Source organism: Triturus cristatus, chromosome 6 (assembly GCF_964204655.1).
Source record: "Triturus cristatus chromosome 6, aTriCri1.1, whole genome shotgun sequence".
NCBI classification, from domain to species: domain Eukaryota; kingdom Metazoa; phylum Chordata; class Amphibia; order Caudata; family Salamandridae; genus Triturus; species Triturus cristatus.
Window position 1 is genome coordinate 1,254,970,939 of NC_140589.1, and position 18,995 is coordinate 1,254,989,933.

The 18,995-nt window shown below is 42.6% G+C and overlaps 1 protein-coding gene across 1 annotated transcript in view; it reads right to left on the bottom strand.

Moving 5' to 3' along the window:
• FMN2 (formin 2) overlaps positions 1 to 18,995 on the bottom strand; it is a 656,752-nt gene that overhangs the window by 227,874 nt on the left and 409,883 nt on the right. The window contains exon 9 of the mRNA XM_085612201.1: positions 6,640 to 6,731. Within this exon, the coding sequence (XP_085468327.1) occupies positions 6,640 to 6,731 (92 nt within the window). The remainder of the gene's footprint in view (positions 1 to 6,639; positions 6,732 to 18,995) is intronic.

An 18,995-nucleotide genomic window follows, 5' to 3' on the forward strand; every position in this document is an offset into this window, starting at 1 on the left:
AGCCTGCCAGCTGCTCAGCCCCATCCACCAACTGTCCTCACTCATCCAGTCACCCAAACATTCCACTCAAGGTCTATTCACCAACATTCCATACAGAACACACACACACAGGCTGAGCAGCTGGGCAAGGTAACATAGAGCATGAATCATAACGCAAGAATACTACACACCTACTTGAAGTAGGTGGTAATTTGCAAGTGTTTTGCAGTCGCAAAACATTGGTGCATTGCTTTGTGGTGGCTATTAAGAAGGGAACGCCCTTGACCTCCTGGCATTGGAACAGCTCTCCCCCACGCAAAACAGCACAGCCGTCGCTGCTGCTAACACAGGAGAGCAGGGTTCGAGACCGCTCTCGACCCGCTCCCTGCACATGCTTGCCTGATTGCCTTGGTTCTCCCTGTTAACTCAGCCTCCCTGTTCTTTATTTGTTTTTCTTTTTTCAGGGCCTGCCATTGTAGTTTCTTTTCTTCCCTGTTACTTCTCTGTATTTTCGTTCCTTCTGGTTTTTACCACCCCCTAGACTCCACCCATCTCCCAATAACCCCTTCCCCTACTTAATGGAGCCTGCTGCGCGGCCGCGCTGCCAGAGCACCGAAGGCGTGCCAAAGGCAAGCCTGTCTGCCCCAGTCCGCGACCCGACCACGACCAGCGCCAGGGACCCTGCATCCATGACAACCCACCGCTACAACTCTGCCGCCCTCCACGCACTCAACCCTGGAAGATGCAGAGACTGCCAAAAAGCCACGCCTAACACGACCCACGGCCAGTTCTCCTGCTTCCACTGCCGCCAGAAACTCACCTTCACCACCAACCCTGCCCCCAGCACCACCAAAACCAACACCAGCGACGCCCTCAGATGCATCCTCCTCAACGTGCACGCCGTGCACAAACATGCTCTAGAGATCTGGAACCTACTCGACTCTCTCTCAACAGACATCACCTTCTTCACGGAGACCTGGACCAAGGCCTCCTCTGGCCCCGACATAAGCACCGCCATCCCAGAAGGATACAAGATCCAGAGGAAGGACTGCCTCAACCACCCGGGAGGGGGCCTCGCCATCACCCACAATAACACCCTCCCCCTCACCACCTCCAGTGAAATCTTCCCCTCAGCCGAACACCTGCACTTCCAGATCCAGACCAGCCCCAACTCCACGCTCTGCGGAACCCTTGTCTACAGACCCCCCGGCCCCTGGGCCCCCTTCACCACAACCATCACCAACCTCACCGCACCCCACGCCATAGCCTCAATGAACTACATACTCACCGGCGACCTGAACTTCCACCTCAACAACCCCAGCGACCCCAACTCCACCACCCTGCAGGACAACCCCGCCAACATCGGACTTAAGCAACTTGGAACTTCGCAGCAGGAAACAGCGTTCACTTCAGCCACACAACATAACCCCCATGGATCAACCACCACTGCGTACCGTTCACTATCAACAAACCGAAAGCACCCAAACCTGCCCCACGCCCACCAAGAAGGAACTGGAGCAAAGTCACTGACGAGCAACTAAACTCCACCCTCACCCAAGACAACCACACCCCGGCACCTGACGCCAACGCTGCAGCCAGAGAACTCCACATCTGGATCGCCAACTGCGCAAACAAACTCGCCCTGCTACACAACAAACACTGCCCCAGGAAAGCCGCCTCATTCACCACCGATCTCCAAGAAGCCAGACGCACCTGCAGATGCCGGGAGAAGAACTGGCAAAATGCCAAGACACCCGAAAACCACACCACCTACAAGGACGCCATGACCAACTACCATAAACAAATCAGAACTACCAAAAAGACTTTCATCCACAACAAAATCCTCGCAAACTCCACCAACTTCAAGGAACTCTTCATCGTCATGCGGGAACTCACCAACCCCCACAGCGATGCCACAGACATCACACCGTCCCAAGACCTCTGCAACAAGCTCGGAACCTTCTTCCACCTCATGATCAAAAACCTCTACGACAACTTTGTCAACCACCCATGAGACACCACTGCCGGCCCGCCCCCGTGCACACCAGCCAGCCCACCATCACCACCTGGACTCCAATCACAGCCAAAGACACCACCTCGACCATGAAAGGCATCCACTCAGGAGCCCCCATGGAGCCCTGCCCCCCCACATCTACCACAGAGCTACCACTGCCATCGCACCCAAACTACAATACATCATCAACACCTCCTTCGACACAGGCACCTTCCCAGACAACTGGAAACACGCAGAAGTCAGGCCCCTGCTCAAGAAGCCCACAGCCGACCCCACCGACCTCAAGAACTACCGGCCCATCTCGCTCCTCCCCTTCACAGCCAAAGTTGCAGAAAAAACAGACAACAGGAACTAACATGATTCATCGAAGACAACGCTGTCTCGACCCGTCCCAATCCGGATTTCGGAGCAACCACAGCACTGAGACCAGCCTACTCACTGCCACAGATGACATCCGCACCCTCCTGGACCAAGGACGCTCTCATCCTACTCGACATATCAGCAGCCTTCGACATCGTCTCCCACCGTACACTCATCGCCAGACTACATGTCGCCGGCATACAAGGAACAGCCCTAGACTGGATCCGATCATTCCTCACCGGAAGAAGCTAAAGAATCGGACTCCCACGCTTCCTCTCCGACCCCACGATCATCACATGCGGAGTTCTTCAGGGGTCGTCACTGAGCCCAACCCTCTTCAACGTTTACATGGCCCCCCTCGCAGCCATCGTCCGACAACACGGCCTCAACATTGTATCCTTCGCCAACGACACCCAGCGCATCCTCTCCCTCACCAAAGACCCCGCCACCGCCAGACTCAACTTCCAGAAAGGGATGCAGGAAGTAGCAATCTGGATGACCAACAGCTGCCTTAAGCTCAACACCTAGAAGACTGAATTCCTTGTCCTTGGAACCACCCCTTCGGCATCGGACAACACCTGGTGGCCGTTCCCCTTCGGAAGCCCACCGACCCCCTCAGACCACGCCAAAAACCTTGGCATGATACTCGACTCATCACTCACTATGAACCAACAGGTCAACGCCATCACCTCCAGCTCCTTCAACACCCTCCGAATCCTCCGCAACACTTTCAAGTGGATCTCCCCTGACTCAAGATAGACAGTCACTCACGCACTCATCACCAGCAGACTGGACTATGGAAACGCACTCTACGCCGGCATCAACAAACTCCAAATGATACAGAACACCGCTGCCAGACTCGTCCTCAACACCCCCCGGCAGAAACACATCAGCCCACAGCTATGTGGTCTCCACTGGCTCCCCGTGGAGAAACGAGTCACCTTCAAAATCATTACCCCTGCCTACAAATGCCTGCACAACACCTGACCCAAATACCTCAACGACAGAATCAACTTCCACGTACCCAAAAGGAACCTTCGATGTTCCAACCTCGCACTGGCCGAAACCCCGGGCATCCACAGAGCCAGAGCAGGCGGCAGATCTTTCAGCCACATCGCGGCCAAAACATGGAACGAACTCCCGGCAGACATCAGGCACGCCCCCTCCCTGAACACCTTCAGAAAGACTCTCAAGACCTGGCTCTTCGGCTGAATGGATCTGCTGCCCCCCTCTCAGCGCCTTGAGACCATCACGGGTGAGTAGCTCGTTCCACAAATCCTGACTGAATGATATAAACACGCCTATAACCATTATCATTGGCTTGTCACAATAGGCAATTCAGTGTTGGTTCATAAACCTTGCCACAAGGCAATAACCAGGTATACGGTAATAAAATTACAAATACATAAAAATACAGTTGTCAAAACAACACAAAATTCCTACTAATAGATCCTAAAAAGGATTCTTATAGTGCAAATTGTCTATGCCCATGGTTTGTTCTTGTGGGCCACCAGCACTAAACCCGAAACTACAGTAATCTGCAAGATTCCATGTAATAAAATGCCTGCCTGCTGGTGATATCAGAGTGTAATAATAATTCAACCCCTAAAAGCTGCTTGCCTTTAACCCTTACTTTCACAATAAGTAATTAAGGCCTACTTGCTTTGTCATGACTTTTCATTATGAACAGAGGACACTTAGAACTCTGACATAACTTTTCCCAGTGAAATTTTCCCAGTAGATTAACACTATATACAACCCAGGCCCACAGATGTGCGCAGAAGCTGGCAACCATCAGACATACCTTTATAAAATTACATATATGTACAAAATTAAACTTAGCAAAACAATATACTGCCCATCTCACTAGGGTCTAACAAGAATCATCACAGGGAAATTCTACTCCCAGGGTTTGTCAGACTATGCGACCAAGACCACAATCATTGCCTATAATGATAATCTGTGAGATTTCAGGTAACCAAATTCCTTTTTTTGGCCTGTAATATAATGTCCCAACAGTCCACACTCAGAGGTGTACTAGCTTTACCATATGCGTTTCACAGTAAATAAGCCAGGCCTACTGCCTTTATAATACATTTTCCTAATAAACAGGCCAGACCTATAGCACCAGGCACAATATTTCCCTGCACATCAAGCTAGCCCATAGCTATATCTATGTAGCTAAATGACAGCTCTCCCTCTATCTGTGCTGCTGCCAGAGACCAACACCATATATTATCTAGTTATCTAAGGCACTTTGATAGCATTACAATGTAATGTGCATGACCCTGAAAATATAAGCTAAGGCAACTGGATAAATAAACAAAATGATAATAGGTGTGAGGAGGACAAGCACTTTTTTGTGAAAGGACATAACTTCTTGCCGAAACAAAACATCTACTCCTGACTTTCAACATGTGGGTGGAGCCAAAGCCCCTCTCCTGGTGGTTTTCACATATTTGTCTGGCGACAGCTGCGCTATCAAGCCAGATCACAATAAAACATGCACAACTAATATAGTATTGTAGGTTTATAGAGCACTAGCTATCCCTGTTCAGGAATTGAAATACTCGGTAGAGGTGTAGTAGGGTACTCAATGGAGCCCAGATTTAATTTATTATGTTAGTTGTAAGTGGTGTAGTTAGTTGTATATCACGCAATAGTATTGGAGTTGGTATACCATAGCTACTTGCATGCAATTTCTATTCTAGAGAAAAGTTAATTAATTTTTTATATATATGCAGATACCTTAGCTATGTATAGATTTACATTTCTAATTGTGGGTTTGTGATTGGTAAGGACAGGAAGTTTATTATTCTGTTGTTTGGTTATCCTATTACGCAGTGTTACCAGAGGGCAGTAATATTGTTAGCGAATACCGTTATATGTATTTTGGGTCATGCTTTCACAGGCTGAGTTAGTGAGTCTAGTGATAAGAGTTAATTAGAATTTAGGGTCCTATTTAGAGTTGCTATACAAGATAAGAGCAAACTACATAACGTTATAGCACATATTTACTAGGACGCGAATATGGAAGTTGATAGAAGGTCAAAACCAGGTCTTCCTAACTAATCATTTCTGACTCCTGAATTCCCAACAAACTCTCAATTGTGTCCACTATTGTGCCAGTATATGGACCACAGTGCACAATTCTTTCAAGCATCTTGCTGTGCATATCTACCTTTACAATTATTAATCTTAAATCAATTGGAATTTTCTCAGTTTTCTGTGTTTGAGGACTGCTTCCTTTACTGTAGCCTCATTGGAATTTAGGCAGTCTCATTGATGAGTCTGCAGAGCCCGATTGTATATAATGGTGTTAAGCCATCACTGGCTAATGCTGCTCATGCTGGAGTAAGTGAGCAAAGAGAGGGTAAATGTGCCCCACACTTCATCGTTTCAGGGAGGGTAGGGAAAGGAATTGTTTTGCTTGGCTTTGGTGAAAGGTGGTTATGTCTGGGATGTTTGGCCATCACAGATTGTCTGGTGGTTTCCCCATTCATAATGCTGGCCCTGGTATATTGTAGGCCTCCTTGGGATATAGTGGGATTCCGGAATATTATGGGCGTCTCTGACATTATGACACTAACGGCCATGGAGCAGGCATAACAGCCATCCTGACAGGTTGTTGACTGCCTGCTCTAGTGTAATAGTGACCCTAACATATTTTGGACATTTCTGACTTATTGTCTGTATGCCTAACATCATGGATGGCATGTTTGGTATAATGATGGCCAACATAGGTATAAATAAGTTAGTTTCTGTAAAGAAGATGGATAGATAGATATGTTTATTTGCACAATTAATTAAAATCATTGCAATTCATACAAAAAGGACATAAAAAGCGCTTTCCGCTCTCGATTTAAAAAAGTTCTTTTTAAAAAAAAAAGAAAAAGGAAGAATATTCCCCACATGTCACCCATAGACTCCTTCCTCTTGCACCTCTCCTGTTTGGATTATAAGCGCAACCCATATAAACACTGAATGTCGTGAACAATCCAATTGACGCAACTAGCTGTGAAGGCTGGGATAGTCAACAGTGAATTCATACAACAAATACCAATACAGAACACAGGAAGTAACTTATTGAATGGCTCAACCTCCTCATGACATAACATCCAAAGTGTTTTTCCCTGTGAAATATGTGATTTTATGCCATTTCAAAAGTTTCATATTCTTCAAAAGAGAAGTGTGAAACCGTCACATACAAGAATTACAAATGACATCTTATCAGATATAAGCATCTCTCTTTTATACTGAGTACATATAATATAAGATGTTCTTACTGCTCGGGTTTATCCAGCGGCTTGACATTGTCCTTCTCTTTGGACGTCTTTGCATGTTTTTGAAGCTTTTCCATTTCCTCGGACTGAGCTCTCTGGAATGCAAATTCAAAACAAAAAAACACTGTTTATTAAGCATGAAAAACACATGAGAGATAATACACATGGCATGTAAATCTTAGTGAAGAAATAATAAATAAGGGTCTAAGTGAGGCAGATGACCTTTAAAACAAGTTATGAATTAAGGACATAAAATACTAGCAAGCATTATAGAGCTAATAAGGATGCTTTGTTCTGCTTACAATTGTGGCCTTTGCCCAATATTTAGGGTTAGCACAAAATGCAATGACATTAGCACTCAGTCAAGAATAACTTTATTCGGTTTAAATAAACCATAAAGTATAACATTCCTGCAGAATATAAAAAGTTACAGTTCAAATTAATACAGTAAAATGTCGCTTGACTCAAATACTCCACAGTTTACCAGTAAAATTTAAAATACCTGATCATAAAATTCTTAAAACACCAATTTTATTTACATTTCATACCGTTTTCTTATTAAGAAAGCAATCCTAATAAAATTTAGTACTACCGTACAGATTGCTTCAGAAGACAAAGATAAGAGGTTAAAACCTTCCTGGTAATTTGGTGGGCGGGTTTCTCTTAAAAAAGGAATGAGGAACCGGGCCCTTGATCCTTATAAAGTGCACAGAATAGGGTAAAGGACAGGTAAGGAGCGATCAGGCTGGCTGTCTTTAAATGTTTTGTTTTAATAGCTTTGAGAAGCTTTTAGATGCTATTTGTATTTAAGAGGGACTGTATGAGTGGGGCATTTTTCCTCTAGCCATGTTCCCTTGAGTAAAGATCTCACTTTAGAATGTTTCTAAGTCAGATGTCGACTTCTCAAAAGCGGTCCCTTAAGCGATAACGAGCTTCTTAATGGCTTAAGACACAAACAGACAGGCCTTCTTGCTTGATAAGACATATAAATACGTGGTAGAATTCAAAAGCTGTTTTGAAGTATATTTGGGACATGGTTACATATAGAGGAATTTCATACAGCAATATTATTTCTGTAGGAAACCTCTATACAGGCCAGATAGTCTGGCTTGGTTGATTCAGACACAGGAGTATACCACTCATAGCTGTCTGGTTAGACATATTAATACATATCTTTCCATTTGATATTCAGGGGCTCCTGGATCTTTCCATTGACCAGAGTTTTGCGTGATAGTGCCTTGCTAATATGATAGGTAGCCACTGTTCAGAGGATTTGGACTCTGACAGTGGCTTTTTATGTTTTCACCTGTAATACAGAGCGGTGCCTCATTCCCTGAGCGGATGCCAGGTGAGGTGAGGAGTACTCCTGCATAAAGACGGGTAAGCGCGACAACACTTTGAAATATACCTTATGTGACTTGTACACTTAGTGGTACTTGATAAAAAATTTTGAAAAATATTGATATCATCAAAAAAGTAATGTCATGATGATGTAAATTTGGACAGCAATTCACTTTTGTTTGGTCTCTAATAGTTAAACCTGCTTATTTTGTTTCTTTAGGAATGGGTCCAATACCCCTGTGATATTCGACCGGTTTCAGGATACACAGGGGATCGTAGGTTGTATTGAACCAACCACTTTCTTTTGAGACTTTGTATTTAGTTTTCACACATTTAATCCACTATATTGCAGTAGCGATTCCATCTGTTTAGGTCCTGATGAAAGCCCGGATTAGAGAATCCATAGGCTGAAACATGTAGACCTGTCATCCTTGTGGACTTCTTACAGTTATTTTTTCAAACTGTATACGCACTGTTTTTATGTTTGACACTAGGATAACGTTTATTAAAATTGTTTAGTATCCTGGTAGTCAATTTTAAATTTCACAACTTTCACATTCATTTACATGCACTGCAATCATCATCATCACCCCTCTTAAAACAGAATCATATCTCATCATTTTTGGGATCACAGTGGAGCCCACTCCAGCCCACTGATTAAGATATCTTGAGCTCTCTTCCCATGTTGAGAAGGGTGTAGCCCTTGGCTGCACTAGTATTTGCAGTTAAGAGGAGATCCCAGATGACGAAATTTGCCACCACGGTGGGCTGATGGGATTCTGTCCTTTTTAAAGGGATTTTTTTGACCAAAACATTTTTAGTTTGTTGCTGTCCAACTTCTTGTTTTTCTAGACCAACGGTGTTTTGTTTGTTATGTGAGGTTCAGTTTGGGGATAGAATACTGTTTGGTCTCTAAATATTTTCCCCAGGGCCCCCTGTTTAAATATTTTGTGATAGGAGTTAAAATTTGAGACCTTGTCAATTGTATTACCCTTTACCATAAACTTTCTTTTTTTGGTATGACTAGGTCCACAGACCATATCATAGGATTTGGTCAAATTAACCTTTAGATACAGGGCTGACATAAAATTAGTAAGAGCATTTAGGGACTTCTGTAAGCTATTTGCCGTTAAAGCCATTAGGACTGTGTCGTCTGCATATGACAACAACGGGATCGGCTTTCCCCCAATTCTAGGAAAGTCTAGCTCCTGGTCTTTTAGGGCAGATTCAAGACCGTTTGTGTACAAGAGGAAGAGAAAGGGGGCTAATATGCACCCCTTGGGAACTCGCCCTGTAGACACAATAGGCTCCTTTGAGAACAATGGGTGGTTTATTACCTCCCAGAATCTCTTAGAATATTTAACTGCCCTTGCTCTCTCTAGGTCCTCCCAGGCCAACTTTCTCAAGTCTTTTTTCCTCTGTGCAACTACGGTCTTATAGGACTGCCTTGTTCTCTTAATTAAGGCCTTATCTCGTGGGTTTGTGTGTAGTGTCTTCTTTAGGTCCTTTTGGGCCCTTGTACACTCAGCGTTGAACCATTTGATACCCCTTAATACAGATGGGTTCGTCAGGTTTCTAGGTTCATTCCTACAAATTCCCTGAAATCCCTGTATAACCATTTCAGGGGGGAGTCATGATCAAGGCATTTCAGAATGTCACTTAAGTTTGCCTTAACCTTACTCTCCTCAAATTGGGGCGGATTTATCTTATTCCATTTCATTCTCACTCCTTGATTTATATTATACTGGAGGGGGCGACCATCACCTTCCTTCTCTTTGAACAGCTACGTGTAAAAATACGGTAAGGGTGTTATGGTCGCTGGCATTGTTTGGCTCCACCTCAAAACTGTCTACCAAAAAGGCAAAGTTTCTAGATATTAACATAAAGTCAATAACACTTTCCCTACCTCTGCCCATGTAGATGGGATATTGGATTTCTGATTTACTGACCAGGGTGTCAACAAAAGACAAATCATTCACAACAATGATATCATTTAAGGCGTCACCCTGTGGAGTATGTATAAAATGTGTTAGCACTCACCTCTGGGTTACAGTTGGTATAGAAAACGAAGAAAATAAAATGTTACTCACCTGTAGCGTATTCCACAGTGGATCTTTAGGATTCCTTCATTAGGTGTTGCCCCGACTTAAGTGGTGGAACCGGAAATACTCTGCGAAAATCTGGGTATTCTAAAATCTGGGGACTATACTGCAGATATTTACACCTGTTGTGGGCCTGTGGTAAATATAAATGGACCGCCCAAGTGAGGCGGCGGGGAGGCGGGGGATGTGTAGAGTGAGGGCAGGGAAGATGTCAGAGTCAAGGAGTGGCTGCGGCCTGACTAAGGGGATCCTTCTCTTCTCCACAGGTGGTGATGCTGGGTGGGGGGTTGGGCTGCACCTGTACCAGCAGATACTTTCTCTCTGCACCTGTGGGTTTCCATTGTAAAAAAACACAATTGATGAAACCGATTCCAGTTTTTCTGGGTTCATTAATCTCTGGACTACAAATACTAGAGCATTTGTAGTTGCCGAGAGTTTCATCCCGACGCTTCCTGCTCTAGGCTACTTGTACTGAGTGCCTTGGTACAGTTATACTGTATCAGGGAACTTCAGACTTTGTGGTGTGCGATATTTACCAGGTGCAGTTTCCAGATTCATTCCATGCTTGAATGATGAATGAGGAATAATGCAGTATAATTGCATTGTCCACCAGTTCATCTTGAGGTATTTCTGCACGCATATTTCATTTGGCTTGATCATGTACATACATGCACAGAAAATCATAAGGTACGAAAAATGTACATTGACCAATGTATTTTTTTTAACATATTTTTATTAGCATTTGAATAAAAACTATACAAACATTTATATAAGAGCATGCGTTGATACATAATATTCAGAGCGGATCGTACCAGATGACATCTTCTACTCTTTGTCCCATCCACCATCTGTAAAGAACTAATAGTAACATAAGACGGCTTCCCAGAAGTCAACAACCATGTCAGGATAACAATATGGTCATACAGTTACTTAGGTCACATTGGACTTCAAATTGTGTATGGCAGTCAACCTTATCTTACGACTCTTTAGTGTTGCATGCATGTATTAACGATTGGGAGTTGTAGTCCCCAAAAATTCCTGAAATAAAGCCCGATTAGTCAAAGAAAAGAACTGTATTAATGAAACAAAAATCTGAAACTAAAGTTGTCCAGAGGGTCTGAATCGGAGAAAACAGGAAGGTTTAGTGGAATTTGCTTTAAATAAAGTGGTTGCAGAGATAGCAAAAACATTCACACCGTTGCACTGTGGACTGGGTAGGAAGGGAGGGTTCTATGGCAAGTGTTCCCTACAGTCTAACTGTTCATTGTTAAATAAGTATAACCCTTCAAGGGGGTTCTGCAGAAACCTCATCTTGCTATGTGCCATCTACCGCAGACACCTACCAATGTATAATAATGATTTGGGTGAAACTTGCATCTCCACCTGAATTGGGACTACATCAGGACTTGTAACCAGGCCCATAGTCTTCGCTCTTTTAATAAATGTGGGAATGTTGCCCATGCGTGTGGAGGAAATGTAACGAGATGGAAGTTTGGCCATTTAAAAAAAATCCACAGCGTACAAGTTATTCCTTTATGGATTTCGAAAGTTAGTTCCATAAGTGTAAGCAATTTCCTTGCATTTTCCACTCATTCTTTTTTTTCCTATCCCTCAGCACAGCGAAAAAACCTGCATGAGTGAGGCTCGTCAATTAAAGAAATGTTATATGTTCTCATCTCTTTTGTGAGGCAAACATATTTTCTATGAAATGCATTTTATACCATTACCCCCTTGTGAAATTGGGAATATTGGTGCATTTTAATCACACTTGCTTTACTATTTGCCTGCATATCCTATCTACTACATGCTTAAGTGTAGGGTTGCAGGCATTGTACATAACAGAGAATACAAACAAGATTATGGCTGTGTTGGTGTTCAGTTCATTGGCACTGCATTGGAAAATTGAATAACCACTCATCCAATGGTCAAGAATGTTAAAAACCAACAGGCTTTGCATATTGTTGCATATTTGACACCTTCACAGGCAGCCTGCCTTTGGAAATCACCTGTTGGTTTAGCATGCAGAGTTTTAAACCTTCATGGTCGGATTCACAAAGCCATTTTCACACCAACATTCAACTTTGTTGTACAAATACCTCATTTAAGGAGTGCAAATGTATAATTTGCGTGCATAACACATTAATTTATACTTATATATCGATTTACCAACACACACAATACAATACTTACATAGTATAATACTATTTTGGATTAAATTAGCTCCCAGGTAAGGAGAGAGGTGTATTCCAACACGAGAATATTTTAGAAATATAACGAACACTCTCAAATTACTAAATTTATTGCTATTTACAATCTTTGTCATGGCTCATCCCAACCCTGGATATAATTGAAGATTTACTTCTGTAAAGAAAAGTAATAAATACCTATGCAGGGTGGGAATGGTTGGGTGCGGGCACAGGCAAAATTGGTTGGGTGGAAGGTGTTTCCCCCAGGGGATAAATATTTTCACCATAAAGAAATAAATATAAAGTTGGCAAGTGCAAAGGCTCTTGTGCTAAGGAATTACACATGTGTACATTAGGCACATCTATACGTGTGTCTATTTATGCACATCAGTGCTTTTGGAAGGTTGCAACTGATGCAGCTATTCATGAGTGCTGTTGGAATCCATTAAGAATTCCAAAATAATTATAAATCTACTTCAAGTGAAGGTTTTAGCGATATGCAAAATCTGTATAATTTTCTGTGGTGTAATTATGCAAAATTATGCAAACAAAACATGCAGAATTATGCAAGGATGTATTTCAAGCTTATAAAAAGTGCAAGAAACAAATGATCTGCAAACAACAGACACCAACATTGTGGGTGTTTGCATTGTTCCTGTGCTAAAATATTGTATTGTGTAGTAGTGAAATTCAAGTAAAAAGCGTTACGCGAAATTCGCAAGATTACAACAGCGCAATAGAAATTTAGCCCAGGTTTGGTGTAAACATACACGAGTAGATTTATAATTTATTAAATGCTTTGTGAATTAGGTCTCTTGAGTTCGAATCACATTCTTCAAACACGTTTCTAGCCTTACCTCATCACGCTGCAGGTTCCATGTGCACCTCACTGTTCCAATCACAAATTAGAAATCTTCCGAATTTATCATGGTGAATACTAGCTGGGTCATGGATGGGAGATATATAGGAGGGACAGAGAAGTACATGTATACTAAGTCCAACATTTATCCAAGTAACAGGTGTTTTTTGTCAGGATTTTCTTTATTTTCAACTTGTCTGAACAGACTGCAAAGAAAATATTATTGAAAGGAGATGGGATTGTGCATTATTACGAAATAAATACCTTCTGTAAAGAATGTGTATTTAACAATATATTTATGAAGGAATGGAAGTGATGTCTTAGAACAAACCTAATTTACAAAGGTGAGAGGGGGCACCCTGGGCAAAATGAATTTCCACTATGAACTGAAACTAGGAACTAGTATCTAAAAACATCTTGTGAGCCACAGAACTGATCAATCAATATATCATATATCATTTCAAAATTCTCATAGGCTAAAATTCCATTACATAAAAAGACTAAACACCGATTTTCTTTAAAAGTGCATAACAAATATACAACATCAGTAAATTAAAAGAGAGAAAACATGCAAGACAATTAAATCTGTCTTTGATTTGAGCTAGTGTTTAGGAGTGCAACTTGATTAGCACCCTAGTCCTGAATGGAGTGTGGTGCAACCTGCCTATTTATACTAAATAAATGATAGCCTGAGGTAAAACTTTTTTTGATTTGCATTGTGTCAATATTTTATGATCTCTGTACATCAGACGTAGAAATCATATTTATGATTGATGTTTTATGATGGAGTATTTATGTATTTATTAGTTACAAGTTCTTTATGCAGGATTTTTATTTAATTGAAATTTGTATGAGAGAAATATTCTTGTTGTCTTGAAGAAGGTGGTCACAATTTGCATTATTTACTGAAACAATGCACACAATGTGCTAAATTTGAGAAACAGATGAGCACATTAGAAAAGGAGTTGTGTATTATCATGTGTTTTTTTTATTGAGTCCGACAAAGTAGCTCAAGTCAATGACAGATGTAATTGTCTTTTACGTTTTCTCTCTTTTAAATTAATGATTTTGTGTATTTGTCATGCACTTTTGAAGGAAATCTTTTTTTAGTCTTTATATGTAATGGAATTTTAGCCTGTGAGATGTTGAAATGATATACAATATATTGATTGATTATTTCTTTATTAAAGCTTTGAGACAAACATTTAGTAAACTTTGTAGCATTTGACTCATTCGGGATTGGGGTTATGAGTGCTTGTCATGTGGTTGTCTGTATGTACGGCTGGTGTAAGATCAGTGGTTTCAAAGGGAATTATTCACAACTTGACAGTCTTCTACAGAGCCCTGTCCCTTTGGATTGTGGGCCTCCCCTCATTGCATTTACTTACACTCAGCTAATATGAAGTCACTAATAGAGGCCCTATTAGCATACCTAGTCATCATTGTATATTCAAATGTAAAGGAGGGGTCCCACAAGAGGAAGAAAAGCATGTGTCAAAGACCCTTAAAACGTTTAACTATGTAAAAAGCTCACCATAAATCATCAGGCAAGAATGGGGAATTTGTATTATTTTAGTTATAAACAGTTCTAATGTTCTGACTTCCGATTAGTCAAATCATTTTGCAGATATTTTTATGGAAGAGACCTGGCTTTAATGACATTAGAGTACTTCACAAAGGATATAAATCGAGATACATGGGTACAGGAGATCAGATTTTACACTACAAATGAAGCACAAAGGATTATTTCCGGGTAAAATGGGATAGAGCAGATGACACAGGAGTTGTCCACGTACAATCTACACATGATTTCAGGACAGGATCTCTGTAATCAGAGGAGGAAAATTAAACAGGAATGTTGTGTTTATTTCTTACAATAAAATAATACTTTTAAAACTCCCCAAAAGATAAACATGTTTTGGGATCACATGAGGCACAGGTAAACTGCTGTTGAACTTTTTATCTCACTCTAAAACCCAAGGACTGTTTGTATTTTGGATGAGAAAATACATACTTGGGTAAACTATCCCCTTCCTACCACATATGTGGTAAGGATATTGCAAGCCACTAAAACTTTCAATGCAGGTTAATTATATGGCTACGGTACTCCATGGTGGTTCACACTTTGCCCCTTGAATATCAAACTCAGGATATCAATGGGACATGATATTGAGGACAAAATATCAAAAACAAAATATAGACAGGCAAGAAAGTCTGGATTTTCTAAATTTTCTACATCTAGGACTACATATCTGTACCTATGTGATACATACATATTTAAGGTATGTAGATATGAAGTTAGAACTAGTAATTCTATACTTCCCTATATGCACTATTCTTTTGATATTTTGTCCCTGAGATTCTGTCCTCAATATTATTGTAACACGTATTCTTGGGGTTGATATTCAGTAGTACAATCAGCAATCAGTGATTCACAAATACCTCTAAATGTATAGTGTGGGGTATTTTAATTCTCATAATATAGGATGATAACATTATCCTCCCCTTAAGTGGCAGTGAAGTATTATGCTCATATAGTGCAAGGGCCACGTCTTCTGGCAGAGGTATTGTGATGTCACAACTCAACTGCAGTATAGCATTTTAAAATGTTGCTGAAGGTATTACCAGGTTTTTTAGGCCCTCTTGTCTGCTACAAGTTTAAGTCGTAAATGGTGGCCAACAATAAGGCAGAGGGTAATACCAGTTGTTAAAAGCCCTATTTTGTGTTACAGGCCCAAGTGGCAAATGAGGGCCTACAACGAGGCAGAGGGACTCTGATACCCAATCAGAAAGCTCCCCTGGATACATCTAGGAAATGTTACAGACCAGCATGTTCCAAGCCCAGGCTCTGTTTCTAAATCTACTTCCTGCACAGCTCCTATAAAAGGGAAAGCCCTGGACAGGTACCTTGTCTTTCAATTTCGGCTAATTGATGAGCTGAGTTGTTTCATTTTCATTTTCTATTGCGAGTAGCTGTGTGCTTTTGGCCGTTCTTGGAAGGGGGCCTCTGCATAAAGATATCTGCCCTGTGTCCCATTTTAGTTTGAGGCAACCAAGGTGTGTGGACTGGTGACCATTGTAGGTCCAAGGCTATTTTCTACCACATTTCAGATACTGTTACTTTTTGTCTTCTGTAGGAAATGTTTAGGTAAATCTTAAGTAAATGCAGAGCACAATTTGTAAATAAAACATTAAAATCTCTATTAATTTTTAAACAACTGGGTGAAAAGTGGTCACCCTATCATTGACAGTGGCACTGGCCCACTCTCTCCAGAAAGTATATGCATGAACATACACAATGTGATTCCAATGCTACTCCATAGTGCCCACTGTCCCAGGGCCCAGCCGGATCCCATCCCTCTTTCTCTCCCTCATAAAACATATTCCTCAGCGTGTTGCCAAGGTCCCAACACCTTCTCGTACATTCTGGGGCCTCCAAATGCCTAATGCACCATTTTGTAATAGTGCATGCACCAATCTACGTTGGATTCCTAGGCCCTTTGCAAAGGGATTTCTCTGCACCCCCATATATGAACCACATCACGTTTAGCATCATCAAGGCAATGTTACAGAAGAGTAAAGAGTATCAGTCCAAGGACTGCTCCCCCCAGATACCCAGGGGGATCAGATGGGGGTCAACTCCAGTGCACAGCCTAAGACTGCGGACATCCTTCTACCCACTCCCTCCCAGTACCTCTGAACTTTGGGGCATTCCCATATGGTATGAAGTAATGTGCCCTTTTCCCAGCAACCCCTCAAACACAGTTCTGAGGCTGCGCTCCCCATTCAAAACAGTGGAGTTCTGGTGAAAAAAGTAGCGTGGAGCAGTTTTAGCTGGATCAGTTTGAGTCTGGCCCAGATGCTTGCTTCTGGATGGTTCCTTCAGGCTGACCCCAATCCAGTCTACCCAAATCTCCTTTCCACTGTCCTCTAAGATGATCCAGTGGAGGGCTGTTTTTGTGTAGGACTTTTGAGTATAATTTTAACACAGCATGGTCAGTTAGGGGAGCTCCCAGTACTCTAAATTCAAGGGGGGATTCTTTCGGGGCCTCCCTGAGCCCCTCGAAATATGGCCAATGGAGATGCTACAGATGTTGGTAGTGAAGGTATTGGCCTCAGGATAGTTCATATGGTTTTGCAGTTCGGGGAACGGTATCATCTACAGGCCCCTTCCACGCGTACCCGATCACCACCTCTGTGAGTGTCAGCAACGGAGACATTCTTTACCCCCTGTACAAACATCAAACATATCCCTCTGGATCCACAGCATGCTTATCAGCCTTCACTAAGGGTTCCTGCTGCAAGGAGAAAACCCAGTCATTGACAATATCTAGCTGGGCCAGCCAATAATACAAGCAGAGGTTGAGGGGGCTACGTCTCTGTCCAACAGCCGCTGTGTGAGGGATGATCATGCTATCCTAGGTGATCCACCATCCCAGAGCAGGCTGGGTGTGACATTTGTCGCCTCTCTGGAGAAATCCTGTGGGACCTCAAACGGAGTATTTTGTAGGACGTACAGAAATTTTGGGAGGTATATCATCTTGTATAGGGAAGAGTGGCAACTTTTTCCGCCATTTCACTTCACTTTTATACAATGCAAGTATTATCCCCTGGTTTTCTGATAGGAGCAGTTCTTGATCTTTTGCAACAAATATTCACAGATACCTAAACCCCCTGGGCTACCTCATCAGGGCTGTGATGTCAAGCCCCACTTTCCAACCCCTCGGAAGGTGGAAAGCAATTGACTTATGCCATTTGATCCTCTGCAATGAAAAGGAGCCAAACACTTCCAAAATCTCTAGCACCCCCAGGACTGCCAGGTACAGCAGGATGACATCAGCATATAGGGATATGGTATCTTCTCAATCGGGGTCCCATCTGAAACCGTGAAATAATGTATTTGATCGAAACCAGCTAAACAAAGGTTTAATCATCAATGCAAACAGCAGTGGGGAGAGTGGGCATCCCTCTCTCTGTCTGGTGCCCCTACACAAGGGGATCTCTCCCAAGATGGCCCCGTTCACCTTAACTCAAGCTACTGGGTCCTTGTACAATAAATCCACCCAGGACATAAATCTTCCATCAGTCCCCATTCTCCGCAGCATAGCCATAAGACAGTGCCTTTCAAGGGAGTCAAAAGCCTTTTAGGCATTTAAGGAGAGTAGGAGAGTTGGCTCTGCAAGTTGGTCACATTCTGCCAGGCAACCTGCTAGCCGGTGAAGATTGTTTCTGGTTGCACGGAGCACAATTGGTCTGGGGTCACTAGTGTGTCAATCACTTGTCGCAGGCGATTAGCTAAGACCTATGCCAAAATCTTTGTTTCCAAATTAAGAAGGGAGATGAATCACGACTATTGTTGCCCTACAGAGTAGACAACACTCCCGTAGGTCCATGTTGAACATTGCCCTGAGCAAGCCCATTAATTATGATTTTGCGCCTTTAAACAGGTAGTGGGGGGACCCATTGGGATGGAGGGACTTTCTTCTCTTCATCTGGTTAATGGCTTCAGCCAGCTCCTTTTCGGACAACTCTGCATCAAGAGACTCACCATGGTCCACCTGCAGCCTTGGCACTAGAATGTCACTTATAAACTTCCAGGTGCGCCACAAAGGACTGTACTATGGACCTCAGGGTCATTGGCTTCGTCCCGTCCTCTTGCACCACCACTTTCACCCACCTCTGTTCTTCTTCTTTTTTGGCCAGCCATGCCAGTAGGTTGCCTGATATATTACCTACTTCATATAGTCGACCTTGCTGCGCCATGTACATCACCCTTGCCTCTTGAAGCAACAGGAAGCTCATTTCCTCTCTCCCCTCCTCAAGTATTTCTGAAAGGCCCGGAGAAGGGTTGGAAATGTAATTGGCCTCCCA